This window comes from Pseudopipra pipra, chromosome 2, assembly GCF_036250125.1.
Source record: "Pseudopipra pipra isolate bDixPip1 chromosome 2, bDixPip1.hap1, whole genome shotgun sequence".
NCBI lineage: Eukaryota > Metazoa > Chordata > Aves > Passeriformes > Pipridae > Pseudopipra > Pseudopipra pipra.
Window position 1 is genome coordinate 90596646 of NC_087550.1, and position 19870 is coordinate 90616515.

At 39.9% G+C, this 19870-nt stretch overlaps 2 protein-coding genes and 1 long non-coding RNA gene across 3 annotated transcripts in view; 2 read left to right on the forward strand and 1 right to left on the reverse strand.

Annotated features, from left to right (window-relative positions):
* TGFBRAP1 (transforming growth factor beta receptor associated protein 1) overlaps positions 1-4159 on the reverse strand; it is a 37722-nt gene extending 33563 nt beyond the window's left edge. Inside the window, exons 1-2 of the mRNA XM_064646359.1 lie at positions 4052-4159; positions 529-1230 (exon numbers count right to left, since the gene is read on the reverse strand). Coding sequence (XP_064502429.1) covers positions 529-1213 — 685 coding nt within the window. The 5' untranslated portion in view covers positions 1214-1230; positions 4052-4159. The remainder of the gene's footprint in view (positions 1-528; positions 1231-4051) is intronic.
* A 67-nt stretch (positions 4160-4226) lies between these two features.
* Positions 4227-5397, forward strand: LOC135410075 (uncharacterized). The gene is made up of 2 exons (XR_010428510.1): positions 4227-4341; positions 4944-5397. It is a non-coding gene; the product is annotated as an uncharacterized LOC135410075 (long non-coding RNA).
* A 2342-nt stretch (positions 5398-7739) lies between these two features.
* C2H2orf49 (chromosome 2 C2orf49 homolog) lies at positions 7740-18342 on the forward strand. Its single transcript, XM_064646370.1, has 4 exons — positions 7740-7914; positions 9623-9789; positions 13515-13887; positions 16791-18342. The coding sequence occupies exons 1-4, from the start codon at positions 7774-7776 to the stop codon at positions 16845-16847; spliced, it is 738 nt and encodes a 245-aa protein (XP_064502440.1). The 5' UTR covers positions 7740-7773; the 3' UTR covers positions 16848-18342.
* The last annotated feature ends 1528 nt before the right edge of the window (positions 18343-19870 follow it).

Genomic DNA, 19870 nt, shown 5'->3' on the forward strand with positions numbered 1-19870 from the left:
CACTGTAGTACAACAAACATACTTGTGAATCTGTTTCAATGTAAAATGGACTTCATGTGAACTCCTCTGAATAGCAACTAAGGAACAAATTAACTCATCTACACGAATTTAACAATTTTATAGCAACACAGGGCTCCTCAAATCCAATCTGACTGGTCACTAGAGAGAGCCTATCAGCCTCTGAAGTTTCACTTGGTACCAAACAATTCTTTTGCTCAGGGCTGCACGATACTACTACTCTTAGCTGTCTATACAGCAATGAAGCTTTCTACAGACATGATTAAAATACAAATAATCATAGATTTTTGTGCATTGAAAAAAACCCAAGAGAGTTATAATAGTATTAAGTACCAAAAATTTACCATCTCCCTTTTTATCTCAGCATTCCAATACAGACCTGTGAAGTAAATCATTATTATGATGAAAAGTCCTTAATTAGTAAAGCTTTGCTTCACAAATGAAAGAAATCAGGAGAAGTAAAAAAAAAAAAAAAAAAAAAATGGAAAAAATTAACATCCTTAGTCTCACCTAGGCCTCCAGGGCCAGCCAAGAGAAACTCTTGTCTTCCTATCCTTTTCACAATTGGCCGTTTCTCATCACTGCAATAAGGAAATAGATCCTGGGAGACGCCAGTATTATAATTCAAAATTATATACTGTGTAGTAAGTGCAAGGCATAAGTAGTATCCATCTACAGCCACAGCACAGGGTTGCTCTGGAGTAAACACTTCCTTCACTATCTGGACTCTGTCTTCAAAGACCATGAACATCTGAATGGTCCGACGCTTGACCGAGATGATGCAGACTTCCACGCAGAACGGATCCCCGCTCACAGGGTTTTCATTCAGCGTGAATGTCACAGCTCCTTTGATCCTAGCACCGGTGGGGACGGGTTCCAAGTTTATCATGTTAACTAGTGTTATCGTGTTGTCGCAAAGCACGAGAAGTCTGGTGAGGGCAGAGGCCGCTTTCAACTCGCTCACAGGCTTCTTCAAGCCCAGGTATTTATGCAGTTGTTTGGTAGCAGCAAAAGTTATTTTCCCAGCTGCTGATACCTTTTCATCCAACATGAAGTGATAGATAAAGCAGTCATTGGTTCCGATGTAGAGGTTCTTCCCACAGCACTCAATGCACTCGATGTTGATGTAATTTTTGTCTCCCATTAACATCTCCCGCTCAACAGCAGAAACGAGCTTGAAAGCTTTAACGCTCATTGTGTCTTCTGGGTGATCTGACTAAAGAGAAAAAAACACTATTTACCTCCACACACATAATCAAATATCAGAGGTAGCAATTTAATATTCACCAACACAAAAACTTAACTGCTGCATTTTTTAATAGCCTGTACTCTATTTCCAACCCAATTACACAAGCCAGAGCAAGCACACTAATAACCACAGAAATTAATCAAATTTTATGCTTCCACTCCAAACCTATTCTGAAATAGATTCACAAGAGCACCCAGTTATTTTGAAGTGATGCTTTCTCCACATGTAACCAGCATGTTATTGGCTCTTTCAGACACTTTGGCACTACAAGTGGTTATTGCCAGTACTTAGTGATTTATAAACCTGTCATGCACGTGTTTCTATCACCTGTACATGAAAAGAGACAAGCTTCAGGTCTTAGATTTCTTGAGAAGCCACAAGGCATTCAGTGCTATTAGTTAACATCTCATGTTGCTTTACACTCAATTGTAGGACTATTAGTTCATAAAATATCACAGGCTTATTGCATTTTAACACATACTTTACATTCCTTACCCTCCAGCAATCAGAAATACGTAACTTCCAAGCCAGTTAAATAAAAATTTATGAAAAATATCATCCAACTCATAATAAAAGTTGTTGATTTGTAATTTGTTTTTGTTTTTTAATATCTGCAGAATGCCCATTGTATTCAGTGCTACTTACACATTCTCTGCATCAGACTATATGCACCGGCAATTATAAAGCACATATACCCAGAAAATTTGGAAGAATAGCCCATAAAGCATTAATTAAACTCAAGCTACAATATCGCAGAAATTAAGACTTCCTGTTCTCTACTAACACAATCATCACAAAAGTCTGTCTTTAAGTGCTAAGTAGCACTTCTAATATCTATTCTACAAAATATACCAACCCTTTTGCAATCAAACATTGTCAAGGGACAGATGCAATTTATGAAGCAATTAATTGTGTTTTAAAAACAGTTGCAACTTTACTGTACTCCAAATTTGTGCTATTTTTTTATAAGAAACCAGCAGACAGCTGTGCTCAACACTCCAAAGAAAAGCAGATGAGAAATTGCTAACCCTGTTTAATCACCTTTTAATTTGTCATGACTGCTCTGTAATGGCCACTCGGTCAACACAAGGGAAGACACAACACTAAATATCTTGCGTGGATTTAACAGGTAACATATACAATTGCTTCTAGTGCACAGATACAATGGAGATACAAAACATCAAATGAAATCTCTGTGCACCAACAGAGAGACCAGTATCAACAAAACGCTCTTTTGAACAAACTTCAAACTAAGCACAGTCAAAACGAATTTAGTTTATAATTATTACATATAACAAAATCCTTTGCTTCTGTGAGAGAATATTGGAAACCATGGCAAAAAAAAAATCCAAAACTGAGTGAGAAAAGGTAAGGTACACAACATGCAAGTAACCACTACATAAAATTAGATCAAACTAAGAATACAGCCAGAAGCAAACCATGTTACCAAGAGAAAGGAGTTATCTTTAATGCCAAGAACTTCAGGGTCTGTTTTTTCAGAAGTTAAAAAGATCTTAGTTTAGGCTTCCAAATTTTCAAATTCCATCCTCACCTGGAGTGTAAATTAGTGTTCTGTCCTTCAGCCAAAAAAAAAATCCAAACAAACCCAGGAAGTGCTGGAGAAATAGCCTAAGGTAAAATGATAATGCAAGTCTCTGGCAACACAGCCATGTTATTCCTCAATGTGATCAAAAGAAACACGGCATGCTAAGTTAGAGAGGGCTGTCCAAAGGTTGACTGACAAAAAAACCCAAAACCAACAGTTTTTAAGAGCCTGTGTACAGCCTGAACTGATAAACTATCAATTGCAGAGGTCAGGCAGCTTTCATACTTGAAGTTGCCAACAACTTAACGCTCCTGTAGCCCAAATTACAAATGTTAATGTATGCCATTGGGAGAATTTTACTCTTGATCAAGATGTATTAAAAAGCTCCAAAAGAATTGCCTGAATGAAACTAGGTGAAAAGGAAAAGTACAAAAGAAATCATAACAAATACACAGTTCCTGAGCAGAAGTAACAAGAAATCCATAGCACTACTTAAGTCTGGTAATAAAGAAATTCATTCTAGAAAAAAAAAAGCTCTGAGAAAAAGCTTTTAGGAACAATCAATGTCAACAAATGTGATGTGGATGTATTTTTTTTAAATATTTCTGTCCTCATTTATAAAACCTTAGGGGCCTACGTGCACTGCAAAGGAACAGGTTCTGCAGAACATGATGCTCCTTTAAAGTGCAAGAGGCCACCCCATAGTTACAGTCAGTATTTTTTGTAGTATTTCTTAGATGTTCAGAACTCCGGAAAACAAGATAATGGGGATGTTTGCTATCAAAACCCAAACCGCTATAGTCAGGAAAATTACCAGTCTAGTAGACACTATTTTTTAGGCACACCAGTAACCCCGCACGCACTCATTTCCGGAGAGAAGTGCGAAGTAGCTCTCTCTCCACCGCTCTTGTTAAGTAATAACCTTGCATTGCCTGTTCCCGGCTGCTGCTCTGCAGACCGGCCCCCTGCCTGCCTCACCTCCGCACCGCTCCCTCACCCACACCCTAAGCGAGCGCTAATTAACCTCTGGACACGATCTCACCGAGCCCAGGAGCTGGGCCACCCCAGCCCCCGGGAGGGCAGGGATGCGCTGCCCGGCGCGGTTCCTTCGCCCCCGTCCCCTCTCACACACACACACACACGGCGCGCAGCCAGGCCCGGCACCGACCGGCCCCGGCGCGCCGCCTCCGCCCCGCGGCCAGGGAGCCTCCCCCGCCCTCCCTCCGCCCCGCACTTGCCGGCGCTCGGCGGGAGCCGGGCCCGCCGCTCCGGGGCCTCGCGGTGCGGTGCCGGCGGCCGGGGCCGCCTCGGGGCGCGCTCGGATCCGCCGGCGGGCGGGCGGGGAGGACGCGCCGCTTCCGCTGCGGCGCCGGCCCCGCCCGGAGCCGCGTCACCGGGAACGGGAACGGGAGCGTCCGGTCACGTGCGGGAAAGGCCGCCCTCCGCGCCCGAAAGTGCGCTCGGGGACCTCCGACTTTGCACCCGAGAGAGGGGACGTACACATCTATATATATGTGCGTGTGTGTATGTACGTGTATTTATACATGTATATGTATACATACAGCTGTGTATATGTATATGTGTGTGTGTGTGTATAAGATAGATAGATAGATAGATAAAAGAGATTCCAATGACTTGGAATTATTGGACTTAATAGTAGCACTGTTTTAAGTCTCTTTATATGTATGTTTATATATATATATAAAAAGATACTTAGTTGTTATAAGTCTCATATATGTGTATATATTTATATGAGACTTGGGAGCTGCTGTTTTCACACTCCAAGAAAGTGCTGTCAATCTAATTGGACTTAATAGCAATATGTCTCATATATTATAAAACCTATAATATTGCCATTATAATATATATTATATATGCTACAAGTCTCTTTTACAATATATTTATACTATGATTATTATACTCTATATAAATTATATATATAAATTATTTATATAATCTACATATGTTATAACATTCTTATTATTACTAAGTCCAATTAGAGTGAGAGCACTTTCTTGGAATGTGAAAAAAGCTGCTCCCAGTGGATGTCTGGGAGTTAGAAAGATAAATTACTTTTCAGTAGAATTGCCTTGTTAAGGTTTAGAGCTTCACATGCCTCAGTGATCTCAGACTTAGCAGGAGGTTAACAAACCTTGGGGAGAAGGATGTACTGCTGATAGTGGACACAAAGAATGCAGAATTATGGGCCACAGGACATTTGGCAGAACTCCCAAGATAAGGAAGAAACTAACAAAGCCAACTCAGCAAATGTGCTGCAATCAGCTCCGACCGGCAAAAGGTAATTCTGGCTACAGGAGATGGTGACCACTGACTCATGGCCCACCGACTCAAAAGAAAAGAAGGACTGAGCATGTGACCCAATTAACATGAGAAGCAAGGGAATCATTAACCAATAGGAGGTAGAATACTAAGTATAAGGGAACTAGGCAACTTGTAGCCAAAGAACATTAATGCCTTTGTTTGCTAAAATGTATAAATAATGAAAAGTTTTGGTGGTCGTTACTTGCTTTGTGGATTTGCCATCCCTTTCTGTGCAGAACTGTAAATAAATCAAATACCTTGACTCTGTGTGTGGATTGGCCTCTTGACACCAGGTGAAAGAACCTATTTTGGGGCAACATATACAGTTAATGAACAAAGTATAAAGGAAGGTATCAGAACTGATATAAAGAATTGTTTTTCTAGTTGGAAAATCTTAAAAAGAAAAATAATGGAAAATGACATGTGGTATCATTAATTTTAAAATTATTAACCAAAAAATAGAAAAAATTATCTCTACTATAAAATGCAATAGGATCATTCAGCAGATCTATGAAAACAATATAGGTTATAAAAATTTTATCATTTTTACAGCAATTTGAAAAGAAACATTAAGTTTTTATCACACTGTTTACATTTCATCCCTGTCAGAACTTCACCGTGAGAGGACATGGTCTGGTTAACCAAAGAGGAACTGTAATTTTGGGTACAAATCCCTACAAAATAAATATTAACATAAGAAACTCACAGAGTGAAAGTCATGATCAGCAAAACTAATTTGGTTAGCAAGGATATGTTTTCCATGAGGAAAGAACTTACAAGATACTTTAGGAAGAGAGAGATGATCCATGTAATTTACAAGACAGTAATTTCACTGGCTGAAATAAGCACCAAAATACAGGCTGAACATTTGCCTTAGAAAGTATATTCATTCACAAGATTACTCGAATTAAGGTGATTTTGTGATGTAATTGGCTAAAGTGAGAGAAGAGTAAGAAAATGAAAATAGAATTAGTCTATAGGTGTGTTTGTGTGTTGGGCACACAGCTATAAAGCTGGGGCTCTTGGCAGTTGGCAATCCCGGCGCACAGCCTGCGTTTCCCCTCGGATGCAGCTTCCCTGGAGAGAGAGGAGAGGGAGGGTAACTGTGCCCTTGTGCTGCTCCAGTGATGGGAAGCTCGTTCCTTGGCCCACTGGACCCCAGCCTGCCCAGTGCGGTCTCAGAAATAACCTGCGCTGAGCGTCAGGGCCAGCATCCGAATTATGCATCCATGCAGAGGAGGACCCCATCCCAGCAGCACAAACACTGGACACCACTCATGGTCTGGGCAGCTCTGGGAGAATCCATTTGTTATTTCCAAACACCGTAGTCACATTACAGATCATAGTAACGGACCAAGCCCAACCCAGGCATACAAAACATACACATAGGTAGAAAAAGCAGTGCTTCCAAGAAAAAACAAGCAGTAACAGTAGCTGGGGTGGGTTTGGGAGGAGGGACAGAGGAAAAGCAGAAGGAACTGAATTGCATATGCTGCCAGATGGCTGTTTTGATGACATCATTATGAAATAATGTTACTACTTACTTGTACACTTAAATGATTTTTAAATATTCAAAATTTGAATTCACGCAGAGAAACACTGCATATATGTAGCAATAATGTGGCATACATAGTGATTTATCTGCAGCTCGTTCATGTGGATGTACACTTAAAGCCATGGCATTATGTTACTTGTGTTACATTGTTGCCTGTACCTCATAATTCTGTAAAATGAAAATCAAGTACTTCAAATTACGTTGCAATTTTGTATTGTAACAATGACGTGGTTATTTACTCATAATCATTTGTAATTCCCTATTCTGCTTTTAAATATGTAAGCAGATGACTAACTCCAGTGGACAGGCAACTATTTTACTTTGGAATTACAAAGCAGGTCGAGGGAGGGGATTGTCCCACTCTGGTTTGGCTTCACCTCAAGCACTGTGTTCAGTTTGGGTGCCCCAATATAAGAAAGATATAAAGCTATTTGAGAGCATCCAAAGGAGGCACATGAAGATGGTGAGGGGCCTTGAAGGGAAGCTTTATGAGAAGCAGCTGAGGTCACTTGGCTTGTTGCAGAAGAGGAGGCCGAGGAGAGACCTCGTAGCAGTCTACAACTTCCGTGAGAGAGGAAGAAGAGGCGCAGACACTGATCTCTTCTCTGTGGTGACCAGTGACAGGACCCAAGAGAATGGACTGAAGTTGTGTCAGGGGAGGCTTAGGTTGGATATTAGGAAAACATTTTTCAGCCAGAGGGTGGTTGGGCACTGGAACAGGCTCCCCAGGGAAGCGGTCACAGCACCAAGCCTGACAGAGTTCAAGAAGCGTTTGGACAATACTCTCAGGCACATGGTGTGACTCGGGGCTGTCCTGTGCAGGGCCAGGAGTTGGACTTCGATGATCCTTGCAGGTCCCTTCCAGCTCAGGATACTCTGTGATTCCGTGTGATCCTGTGTATTCCCGTGCCCCTCAGTCCCGGCTGCCCGCGGAGCGCAGCTCCCTGACCGTGCACACCCGATCCCGCTGTTCCCGCCCCCCCGCAGAAGGTGACGCCACTGCCCCGCGCGGCTGCTCTGGAAACACGTCTCCAGCCCCGCGCGGGATTGTGGGAGGCGGGAAAGGGCTGCCGGGGGTCGAAGATGGCGGCGAAGGGAAGGATCCGGGCGGGCGGTGGGGACTGCGAGGAGGAGCAGCCGGGATCGGCACGCTCGGAGTCGGAGGTGCTGCTGCTGCACCCGGAGCTGCTCTCGGAGGAATTCCTGCGGCTCACCCTGGAACAGGTGCGTCCGGGAAGCCGGGCCGGGCCGAGGCGGACCGGCGGCCCCTGAGGGGGAGTTCAGGGGAGAGCAGCCCCCGAGTCGGTGCTCCATAGGCCACGGAGTTGCTGAGAGGAGGCCCGTGGCGTGGGAGATGTCTCCGTGTTTGCAAAGGGCTGTGTTTGAACACCGAGGCTGCTAGAGAGCAGTTTGCCCAAATCGACATAGTGTCTGCGTACAGTAAAACTGTCTGTGCAAAGATGATATTTACACTGTTGAAGTTGCCACGTCCATACCCAGTGTAACCTGCTCCAGGTGACCCTGCCTCGGCAGGGGTGTTGGACTAGGTGATCTCCAGAGCTCCCTAAATATTCTGTTGATTCTGTGAGTTAAGGAAGTGCAGCCTACGTAATCAGTCAAACTAATGCTTAAATACTGAAGTATTACTTAAGTACTTATTAATTCCTAATAGTTGAAAAAAGAAATTCAGTTTGAAAGTGAATTCTAAGCAGTTTAGGACCATACAAAGCTTTTGTTGATGTAATTTGAAATACTTGTTACCGCTCTGCCTGAAAATTTTAGGTTTATGAAACAACAGGAATCAAAGTTTCAGGTTTTTGTATGAGCTCAAAGAATTTTCATGTGCTCTCGTCCATGTAGTCTATGCGGACAAAAATGTACACCTTTCAGGCCACCATCAGAAGTCATGAAGTGTTGCCAAAAACATTAGTGACAGAGGCTTCACCTGCTTTTGGTGACCTCTAATTTGGAGGATGTTAGTGGAGTTTTTTTTCTCTTTTAATAAACCTGACAGGAGGTACCAAGAAATGTTCACAACCTTGTACATGATTGAAAAGAAAACTGGTGTTCTGGTAAAACTGACACTTCCTAGAAATCTCACAAAATCACAGAATATTTAGGGTTGGAAGGGACCTCTGGATGTCATCCAGTCCAACCCTCATGCCAAGGCAGGGTCACCTAGACCAGGTGACACAGGAACTCATCCAGGTGCATTTTGAACGTCACCAGAGAGGGAGACTTCACAACCTCCCTGGACAGCCTGTTCCAGTGGTCTGCCACCCTCAACATAAAGCAGTTCTTCCTCATGTTGAGCTTAAACTTATCTCCCTTATTCTTTGGGAAGTGGGGAAGGAAGCACAGTTCTACATTCACAAGTCTGACCTGCATTATGTTCTAGTTACCTGGTTTTTAGAAGAGTGAAGAAGAGCTCTGGTACTGTAGTTGGATTCAGAGAGGTGTGTTTAAGAGTGCATGAAAACATCAGCCATCAACAGTATCTCTATCAATTTTTTTTTCCTTTTTTTTTTTTTACTGCTGTTTTTATTGGCAAAACCTGTGGGGTTTTGGATAGGGAGGGCCACCATTGCAAGTGGTAGAAAAAGAAACCACTGTGCACTGACCAAAACATCCTGTGTTTTCCATCGCCTCACTGAAGGGAGGAACTGAGTCTAATCCACAGATTACCACAGTTTTCTACAGAAAACAAGGGAATTTGACAGTAGGAAGGCAGGAGACCAGGCTGTCATTGGCAGTGGGCAGTTCACAGTCTCTCCAAAGTGATCATCCCAGCCACCCGCTTACTTTTGAAACTCTGACATTTATGCCCAAAGCAGTACCTTAAAGTGTATTTTGAACAAATAAATGATGCTATTAAGATGGTTGTGCTTTCAATTTGTCATGATAATAACAACTTTTTTTCTGTCCCCCGCAGAAAAATATATTAGTGGAAAATGATGCGAAAATGGACAAAGATAGTCTCACTGATCTCTATATTCAACATGCCATTCCCCTGCCTCAGCGTGACTTACCAAAAAGTAGATGGGGGAAAATGATGGAAAAGAAGAGACAGCAAAATGACCTGAAAAGTGAGAATAAAAGGTAAGTTAGCTTTTATTGGGCTAGACCTGGAGAATTTAGGACGATGCATTTAGTTCAACCTTTGTTTGCCTGATTAATGAAATTTATGCAGCTTTTGGACATTGTCACAGGTTGCAGAGAATGCCGTGTCAGGTTTCCTGTGTCAGAAGTGATAGATTCTCCTACTGCAATAATGGGAAAAAGGGAAAGATAATGTTTTTGTTTTGTCATCCAAATGTTATTAATGGTATTTAGCTTATAGTGCTTCTTGATGTAGAACCATAGAATAGTTTGGGTTGGAAGGGACCTTTGATGGTCATCTAGTCCAAAGAAATAAAGATAGGTGGCTAGATGTTTTTGGGAGAAGGAGGCAACAATAATTTTTAGATGAGAGAATGACTTCATCCAGAGTTTATATGTACAATAACTTTAGGGGCTCTTATTTTGGTACAATAAAATGCAGTAATGGTTAAACCATTATATTTGATGGGAAAACAGTAAGTATAAGGAGATAACTTTAATCTACCAGTCTGCTTTTCTTTACCAGTTTTTCTTTACACTTAGCATCTAGCACACTAGACTTAGTGTTTTGCTCTGTTTTTAGACCGTTTTAAGATTTTCCAGAAGTTGCTGTTTTTGCTTTTATTACCTCTTTCATACTTAACAAATATGCTGACAAAATACTGTTTAGAAAAGTTAACCTTTTTCTGCTAGTATTACTAACCCTAGAGAAATGAGAGAAATAGATTATCATCACTTTCAGCAAGTAAAAGTTGCACAGAAAAAATTTCAGTTTTAGTAGACTATATCAAGGAAGTTCAATTGTCTTTTTGGAATATTAGAATATTACACTTTTCCTAATAATTGTATGCACCACTTAAACAAAATCGACGCGATGCCATTGTGCAGAAGAGGAAGTAGAAGTTGGCATTCTTGTTTCTGAAACAAAATCAAAATTCCTAGATATTTTGAAGCTGTAAGTTATGTGCAAGTTGGAGCTGGGAACTAAGTGTGCTGTTAGTTCACTTTAGAAATCAGATAAACTGATTGATTGTATGAATAAGAGAACTCTCTGATGAGTTCTCTGTGGAAATCACATGGAATGAGTAGGAGGCTTGAAGACTTGATCAGCACAGTTCGGTGAGTTTTGGCTTGCCTCTGGTAATTACAAATTGGAGGTAAAAACACAATGAAATTTAAAAATCAGTATTGAATATTGTGTTTAGTTTTACTGCTGGTGATTAATGTCATGTCCTAGAAGACTTGCTGTATGTCAGCTGATTTGATGTTATACTTCAGTAATGCAGTCAAATATCTGAGGTTACAGATGATGGTTTATATATCTTATTACTGAATATCTGAGTTTGCAGACAATCATAGCAAACAAGAACAAGCACAGTCTTTCCAATTTCAGACATTTCAGAAAGTATTTGTGTTCAGGGATAGTTAATTTTGTAGATCTGTAAGATCATCTTGCCTACTGAAAGAGAGAGGATGATAAGAATCTCACAGTGTATATGTAGTTTCTGAAATGCCAGCAAGTCTAAAGACTCTCACCTGCAAACGCTCAGTCTCCAGGAGTGCTGTGGCTATTCATCCTCATAGCTGTGGTCTTGGTAGGGCTCATCATTTCTGCTTAGTCTTCTGAGAGGTCACTTCAGTGACCTGAGAACTGCTAAGGTGCTGATAATACTGAGTTCAGTGCAAAACATCGTACTTCTGACCAGTTTCACAGAAGAGGTGATCACGTGCCTGTTTTGGTAACAGGCAAATATTTAGGATAATCAGGGTGTGGGAGCTAAAACCTACACTTCTCTATGATTACCTTAAGTACCAGATTAAGCTAGACAAAAATAGGAACATTTTTCATTAAATTGTCCTCATAATTGGGAGGCCATCCTGACTGCATGAGTAATCATGTGAGAGAATGGAAACCCAGATTGCTCATGTAGTGAAGCTTTTGCTTTCTCTAGTAAATCTTGTATCTTACCGTGCACTTCAAAATAAGCAGCAGGATTAGATGTAGATGTGCATTGAAATCTAGGTTGCACAGAAGGTGATCTGCAGGAGGGGACACAATCCCAAAATGGCTGATTTCAGCAGTTAGTGAGTATCAGTGTCCTCCCTCAGAAGAGTACTGGCCTACAGGAGTCCTACTGTGAAGCTTTTATAGTGCCTGTACTTTATATAAATGAAGCAAATGTCACTCCCAAGGTTCTGTTTTGTTCTGTGAGACATGTATCTAAAAATTGGATGTGACAGTCCTTGACAGTACAGCATCCAAATTTCTTTTGGAATGTTCCCAAAGTTTTTCTCTGGGAGTGTTACCTATATTATGTCATTTGTACAGGTGCTACAAATTCTAAAATTGGGTTTAGAGTAGATAACAGTCCAGAAATTGCAGTTAGTTCCTCACTTGCCACTTTTCACCAATCTGAATATATAAAAACCCTGACTCCATAGGAAAAGCAGACTTATTATGGTAAGGAATGTGACGGGAAAAAAAATCTAAGACCTGAACTTTGTCTTGCTTTATGAACTCCTAAACTGTGACCACTTCCCTTTTTTTAAAGAAACCCCTGTTCTTGACAGAAACTGTGCAAGTGATGTGCAGTTTCTTAATATGTGAGGTTTATCAGCGGCTACTAATCTAATGTTGTTCCAAGTCCAAACTGATTAAGTCTCTGCTTGTGGCTTATTTTGAAGTCTGTTGAGATACCTAATATCAAAATTGTCAAATTCATATAGTTGCAAATCAATGCAAATATATATTCAATTGTCGAAACACTGTAATTCAACTTTTATTTATCTGTTTAGTGTGAGATGACTGAACAGTCAGTGTATACTGAAAGCTGAAGTGTCTGATCGGGAATATTATATACCTTAATGGTGGTTTGGGTTTTTTATTTGTTAAATATGCACTTTCCAAACACTTTTTCTTTGTCATTCTTGAGCAATGCTTTTTTAAATCTTTGAATTCATGTAGAGTGAGTTATGTTTACTTTGTACTTTATTTTTTCGCAATCAAAATATTTTCTGATAATATTGTTTTGATATCAGCTTGATAGTATTCCTTTTCATGAGTCACTGAATTGGCCAGCTCTGACTACACATAGGCTTAAAGGCACAAACTGTTAAAGAAAAGTCATTAAATCCACTTAGGGTTCCTGTTTAAAGACAGCTTGTTTTAAAAACAGGTGTGCTTTTTTTGCTTAATGTTTTTATTCCTTGTGTAACAATCTTTTGGACTATCTTAACATTATGATTTTGAATAAGAGTGTAAACAGGGAAATTTAGAATTATCAGAATATTAGATGCTGTTCTTGTAGGTAAGGCGGCACATGTTTTCTCAAATCTTCATCTTTTGAAATACTGAACACTTATCTCTGTAGTTACTCTGGAAGAGCTGCAGTGGTACAAGCACAGAGTCTTTGTACAACTGTGATTGCCTTCACAGTTCCTCACACAGCTGTCTTTGCTGAGGAACGCTGTTCCTCACACAAACCCCTGCCCCTTTATATTTTGGAAGCAATTTCTGTTGCTTTTTATTTTTATTTAAGCATATGTAAGTTTATATAAGTATTTTTATTTTAAGTTTGGAGCAGATCAAAGTTTAATGTTAGTGTTTTGGGATATATATTTACTTTAGACAAGATTAAATTCATTTTCACTACTCGTGTCTTGACTATGCTATTTTTTGATCATATAATTTGTGTTTCTGAGAATTTTATGATTTGTATTTTCAGTGTTACAGCAGTGGAAGGATTAAGGAAACGGCCATTGATTGTATTTGATGGTAACTCAACAAGTACAAGCATAAAGGTGAAGAAGACAGAGAATGGAGCTGCTGATCGCCTGAAACCTCCTCCAGCTGGAAGCCCCACCAACACTGTTCGAAGGTTATCGGTTTCTTCAAATGCCTCAACATACATTTCAACCTCCAGTTTGTCAGAGGACACTAAGCTGGGAATGAGGAATAGTGAGGCTCAGCAGAACAATATTTCAAAGATTAACAGTGGTGTGTTGACTGGTCTGAAGGTTTACCCTTTGTCTCCAATAGCAGGAACTACTGTTGTGAAGTTAAAGAGGTCTGTTCCAAAAGAAGAATCCAGTTTGCCGGTACGTTTGTGCAGTGTCTGGTTTTGCAGCTTTTTTTAGTTGAAACTTAAAGGAGCTGAAGTTAGACCTTTGTAAGAGTTTTCAGGATTATTTTATTTTGGAGTAACAGTAGAGTATTTAGAAACAGATGAAGGTGTAGCTGGTTGGGAAAGATCAGAAGGAAATAAATAAAGTACTTTGCACTTGGCCATGGGAAACTTCTGTGTGAGAGATGCAACTCTGTAGAAACCATGCCCATAATTTTAAAACAAGTAAGTAGGTAAAACTTAAGGTGGTGCTGGTAGCAGTCAAATAAAACACCAACTAGATAATTCTACTGGTAGGTCTGAGAGAAAGAACAGGTATTGTAGAACAACATGAACAGCCATGGAGGGAAGACAAGTGATCTGTTTTCTGTAGTAGGGAAGGAAAAAATGAAATGATTTGTAGCAATCACAGTTGAATGGTTGAGTAGGACAAGCTTTCACTTGTCACAGTAAAGGAAGAGATATTACAGGAGCAGAAGTGAGATGCTGAGAGCCACAGAATACATCCTTAGAGGAAGAATGCCATCTGTTTAAAATCTTTCATAGGAGTTAGCAAGCTAGAGGAAGGAACTGGATGTGTTAATGTGGAGAGTGCTTAGACTGTGGGTCTGAATGAGAAGCCAAAACAACAAACTGTATCAGTCGAGGTGAGATGCCAAAGGTCGAGGGCTCGTTTTGAGATAGGATTTTAATTGGATACTTGGGCATTGAGGAAGACATACTGAGATTTTGAACAGAAGGGTGCTGTTTTCATGTAGAAATCTGATGAGTGAGATGTTAACCATAAAGGTAAATAAGTACCTTCTTTCTGCAAGTTGGATTTGGCTGTAAACAAATTTTGTGTGTACAAGAGAACTACACTACAGATGGGGGCAGAACAAAGCTGATGAGCTGAAGGGATGAGTGAAGAGCTAAGGCAGGATCTATGAATTCAGCAGGAGGTTATCTTATAAGATGTAGCTAATGGTCCTGAATGTAGCTCCCAGATGGGGAGATGGAGCAGTGGTTGATTTTGACAACTGTGTAGTTAGTCTTAAAGGGCTTGTGAGAGAGCAGGAGCAATGGGTAATCTCTTCAGAACATGCCACGAGGTAGGGATAAGTCTTATATTTGTGTGGTATTCCTTCATGATACAAATGAGGGAGTTTTCACATTTCCACTGGAGTACAGGAATATCTGAAATAAGTCTTGGCTTCAAAGGAAGAAAGAGAAATACAAACTCTTAGTTGAACTGCAGGGGGAGCTTTAGATATACAGTGTGCAGTTACATTGATTAGAATTTTCCCAAGACATGAGACTGAACTTCTGTTTTCTCAATATTCCCTCATTAAATGCTTTCTGTTAATATCTTCTTTAAAAATCCTTTAATGAAAGAATGCAGGTAATATCCTTGCTGCATGGATTGGTAGGTTCCATCAGACTTGTGTTAAACACGAGCACCTAAACATGTGTCTGAAAGACAGCTTTAGCAACTTGTACAAGAACCATGGCTGAGGCTCTGAATGAAATTTATGCTGGAGAGGTGTGTTTCCTACTACCCGTATTACTATCTTCTTTTAGTATTTAGAACTCTTCCAAGTGTTGGTCAGATCTGAACCTACAGAGCTTTTGAAACGTGTTTAGTATGCACCTCTCAGCTTCTTTATATTTCATTTCAATGTTTTGTAGACACAAGGATGGCACTTGTAAGTGCCACTATAATTGACACTCAGAAGCTATGACCTCTGGCATTTGACTTTCTACATTAGCCACGGTTAGGTTGTTCCAGTTAATACCTGCAAGTTCAGTCATGCCTTGGTTAATGTGGGTCAGACATGTTTGAAGTTAGGCAAGCGTGTTCTATGGATGGTACTTTACTGTCTGAAATTAAAGAATGTGGTGTTGAATAGTAAGTGATGCAGTCAGGAAGTATCAATGTACTTGGCAGATGGCTGTGGAGTGTAAAGCCTGATCTATTTTTAGTATAATGACAGTAGTGACAATTTTCAAGCAAGTTACTGTTCTTTGACTTTCAAGAAAAACTGAAGTTCTTGTGCTGAATAGCACAGAACTATCCCTCTTATCTTTGGATCTGATTCTCTTAAACCTTTCAGTGGTTGCAGTCCACAGGATTGCTGTAAATAACAGTGAAACTCTTAAAGACAAGAGTTGCAATGAGTTTTAGAATGTTCTTGAAAACTCATATACCTGTCTTTACTCTGCTTGTATGAACTATTAAAGCTCCATTTTTCAGATTTCTTTTGTTATTATTATTTTAGATGGTGAAAGGTAATTATTTCACCACTTCATCTCCCATTGTTTTGCTTCAGATTTTCTTGATTTTTACAAGTTCCTTGGGGTGGGGGGGCTTGAAAGATGAGTTCATCTGAGGCTTTGGCGGTTATTTATCTTTTTTTATCCAGATCATTACAAAGGAAGACCAAATTTTCTTTCTCTTTTTCTAATGCTTTTACTATTTGACAAAACTAAATTGGTTTCCTAATTGTACGCTCAGATTTTTTTCCTTATGCAATCCTGTTTCAACAAGTATTTTAAGAACACTATCTGAAATAACTTTGGAAGTGTGTTTTGAAACTCCAACAGGTACCTGTTTCCGACCTGCATAATTGAAAGACATTTTTGCATATTTGATTTTAGATTAGTAAAAAACAAATACTTGTATGATTTGCAGGTAGTTAAATTCATTTGCTCTATTTTTATCTTCTGTAGAGAAGTTCTGTGATATTTAACTTTCTCCACAAGATGGCAATAGAAAGCTATTGTAGTAGCCTATAGCTGAGTACAGCAGTAGTAGCAGATTTGAATATGTCAGATTAATGACTGACTTCTATTTGCACAGTATGCCTAAGAATACTTATATATTTCTTTGTATTTCAGAATGACCTAAAGCCTACGGAAGCAAAGAAGAAAATCCAGCATGTTACATGGCCATGAAGTAGCTAATGGTGCTTGAAACATAAATATTACTTCCATATTTTAAAATAGATAGGTATATTTAAACAATTTAAATAAAATTGGTTTTGAACCTTACAGAGATTCAGATTGCTGTGAAGCTTTAACAAGTTTAACAGTTCCCTGTCGTAAATCTGGAGTCACTATCACCAGTAACCTTAAGAGTGTCTACTCTTGCACAGCAAGTAGTTAATTACTTCTTTAACAGGTGGTGATATTACACTATACTAAACCCTTCACTTTTAGTTTTCAAGGTTATTGTAGTTCATCTCCTCCATGTCACTATGATTCACACGTTGTTTCACTAAGGTTCAGTTTTGTTCCACATCTGGTTAAATAGTTAAAACAGCTGTTGAGATTTAGAGTGATCCCAAGAGCCTTCTTGGCTTTAAAAGGGTAATTAATTTGGCTGAGAACACTGACCATTCTGCTGATAAGATGGTCTACAAGAAATTTTTTTCGTTTCTGTTGCGCAGAACAGGAGTGTAAAATTTGCAGTGCAAGTTAGGCTGGTAACGAGAGATGAACTGTTTTAACAGCGTTACTTCAAATTGAAGTTTCTCTTGATATATGTAATAAGAAATACACTGATGGAAATATGTTATTAGACTGTTTGATATGAAACTTTGAGAGGAAGTAGTGAATGGATTAGTGCCATGTTCTCTTAAGTACATAGGCATATTTTATACAGGCATAAGTGTAAAATTGTGCCAATGTAGCAAATTTGGTTGCTTTCCTGGTTACAATCATGCTTATAAAATATAGGAAAAAACAGTGGAATGCAAACCAGTGCTTTTTCAGCTTATGAAGTTGGAGAGGGACATGGAGAGGAAGACAGAGAAGTACCTTGAGAGCATTAACACATGTAATTACACTCTAGACAAAAATACACAAACCTGTTTTCCTTGCTTTGATAATTAAGGATGGATTTTGGTTTTCTGTGAAACTTGATGTTTCATCTGAATTGTTGGTAGTGCCTTACAGGGCAGAAATCCAATTAAGTTGATAGAAACATTTTTATTAAAATTCAGTGGCTCAGGGTGAAGCCAATTTAGATCAGTTTTAGATATGGATGGTAAATAATAACAGTGCTCCCAAACTTAGTAAAACAACAAAAAAAAATCAACTTCTGAATCCTCTTAGTTAACCCACTAAAAGAAGCTGTCAATAGTGATCAGAAAGCTTGTTTACATTTTTAACACTGGTTTATAGTGAAACCAAACCCTGTAGTTTAGTTCATTACTTTACAGAAGTTCCCCACTCACTGTTACAATATAAAAGGCACTTCTCGAATGCTGTAAAATGGTAAGAATGTGTGTTTTAAAATAGTGTGCTGTTTCCCTTTTACTAAACACTTGTGCAGTTTTTGTACTTGAGTACAGCAAACTTAATTGTAATGTACATTTTGTATGTAAAGACTTGTCTTTTAAGTAGCCTTATCCTATTTAAATAAATTAAATTAAAAGCAGACAAAGCAGTGCTGACTTGTTTTTATGATGTAATTAAGCTTGTTGATTTTATACAGTTATATTTCAGTGGACTTGAAGTGATCAGGTTTAGCAGCAGTAGTATCATGTGAAGAGCTCGTTCTTGCACTAGTGTAACAGTCTGATAGGAATTCTGTTTTGTGCTTGGCTTATTGTCAGTGATCTAGAGCGTAGGATGTATTTTGTGTAGTTCCAGTTTCTAGGAGCATGTGTGTGTTGGTATGTGTTAAGGAGGGATATTCAGAGCTGTACTGGAATGATAGCATGATGCTGCTATGGCATGGTAACAGTCTTGGTTTTAAGCCAGTATGCTTTCCAGCCTTGCCATGTTTCACCTGCCTTTCCCCAAAGCTGGGACCATTTTGCCCTCTGTTGTAGTACTTGGGAGGCAAGGTGCAAGCCATGCTGCTCTTACTGTCTTCATAGAATCATTAAGGTTAGAAAAGACCTCCAAGATCATCGAGTCCAACCCTTCCCTGGATACCACCACGCCCACTAAACTCTATCATGAAGTGAGTGATTCCACTGCTTCCCTGGGAAACCTGTTCCAGTGCTTGACGACTTCCACTGAAGAAAATTTTCCTAATGTCCGACCTGTACCTCCCTTGTCACAACCTGAGGCTATTTTCCCTTGTCCTATCACTAGCTGCCTGAGAGAAGAGGCTGATGCCCATCTTGATTCAGTCTCCTTTCAGGTAGTTGTAGAGAGCAATAAGACCTCACCTCACCCTTCTTTCTTCAGGCTAAGCAACCCCCAGCTCCAGCCCCTTCACCAGCTCCATTACCCCTCTCTGGATGCTCTCTAGCACCTCAATGTCCTTGTAGTGAGGGCCCAAAACAACACAGTAGTCGAGGTCCAGCCTCCCCAGTACTGAGTATAGGGGCATCACCCCTTTAGCTAATAGTAATCCTTCTCTCAGCAAAGCACTAGGGCAGAGCTGCAGTGTGCTGAGGGATTGCCGGACCCCAAAGGAGAGTAAGTGAGGTGTTTGCCCTCCTTTGGGAGGTGTGGATATAAAAGGGAGTTTTGTGGCTATTTACTACAACTTTCATCATAAAATGAAATCACCAAAGGATAGAATTCAGTGAGTTCTGGTTAGCACAGTGTGCACTTCAAAAATGTCAGTCAGCGAAGTTCTTCAAAGGGTGTGCAATACTCTAAATCTGATCTGATGCATATATTCAGCTTGTTGAATTAATGAGAGGGGAATGACCAGTGAGCACTTCATACTTGGTACAAAAAGAGACAAATTCAAGAGTGGTGGCAGAAACTAGGAGCAAACTTTCCCTACCCAGTTACACACAGAGTAAGTATATTCCTAAATCTTTCCACATCTGAAGATTCCTGTTGGACGTGTGACATATTTCTTTCCTCCTTTTGCTGGACACAAATGGATTCCATTTGGAAGGTGTACTGTGATCGTACACTGCATAACATGGCCATATTTCTTGCAGTTTGCTTTGGGACAAGAGTTATCTTCCTTTGGATTGTTTCCTTTTGATTTTATTGTCCTGCCA

Bases quoted from the DNA above. Each gene is read 5' to 3' on its own strand.
- C2H2orf49 (XM_064646370.1), top strand. From the start codon at position 7,774: ATGGCGGCGAAGGGAAGGATCCGGGCGGGCGGTGGGGACTGCGAGGAG. The intron at 9,790-13,514 runs GTAAGTTAGCTT...TTGTATTTTCAG, and splicing joins CTGAAAAGTGAGAATAAAAG to TGTTACAGCAGTGGAAGGAT. The intron at 13,888-16,790 runs GTACGTTTGTGC...TTTGTATTTCAG, and splicing joins AAGAAGAATCCAGTTTGCCG to AATGACCTAAAGCCTACGGA.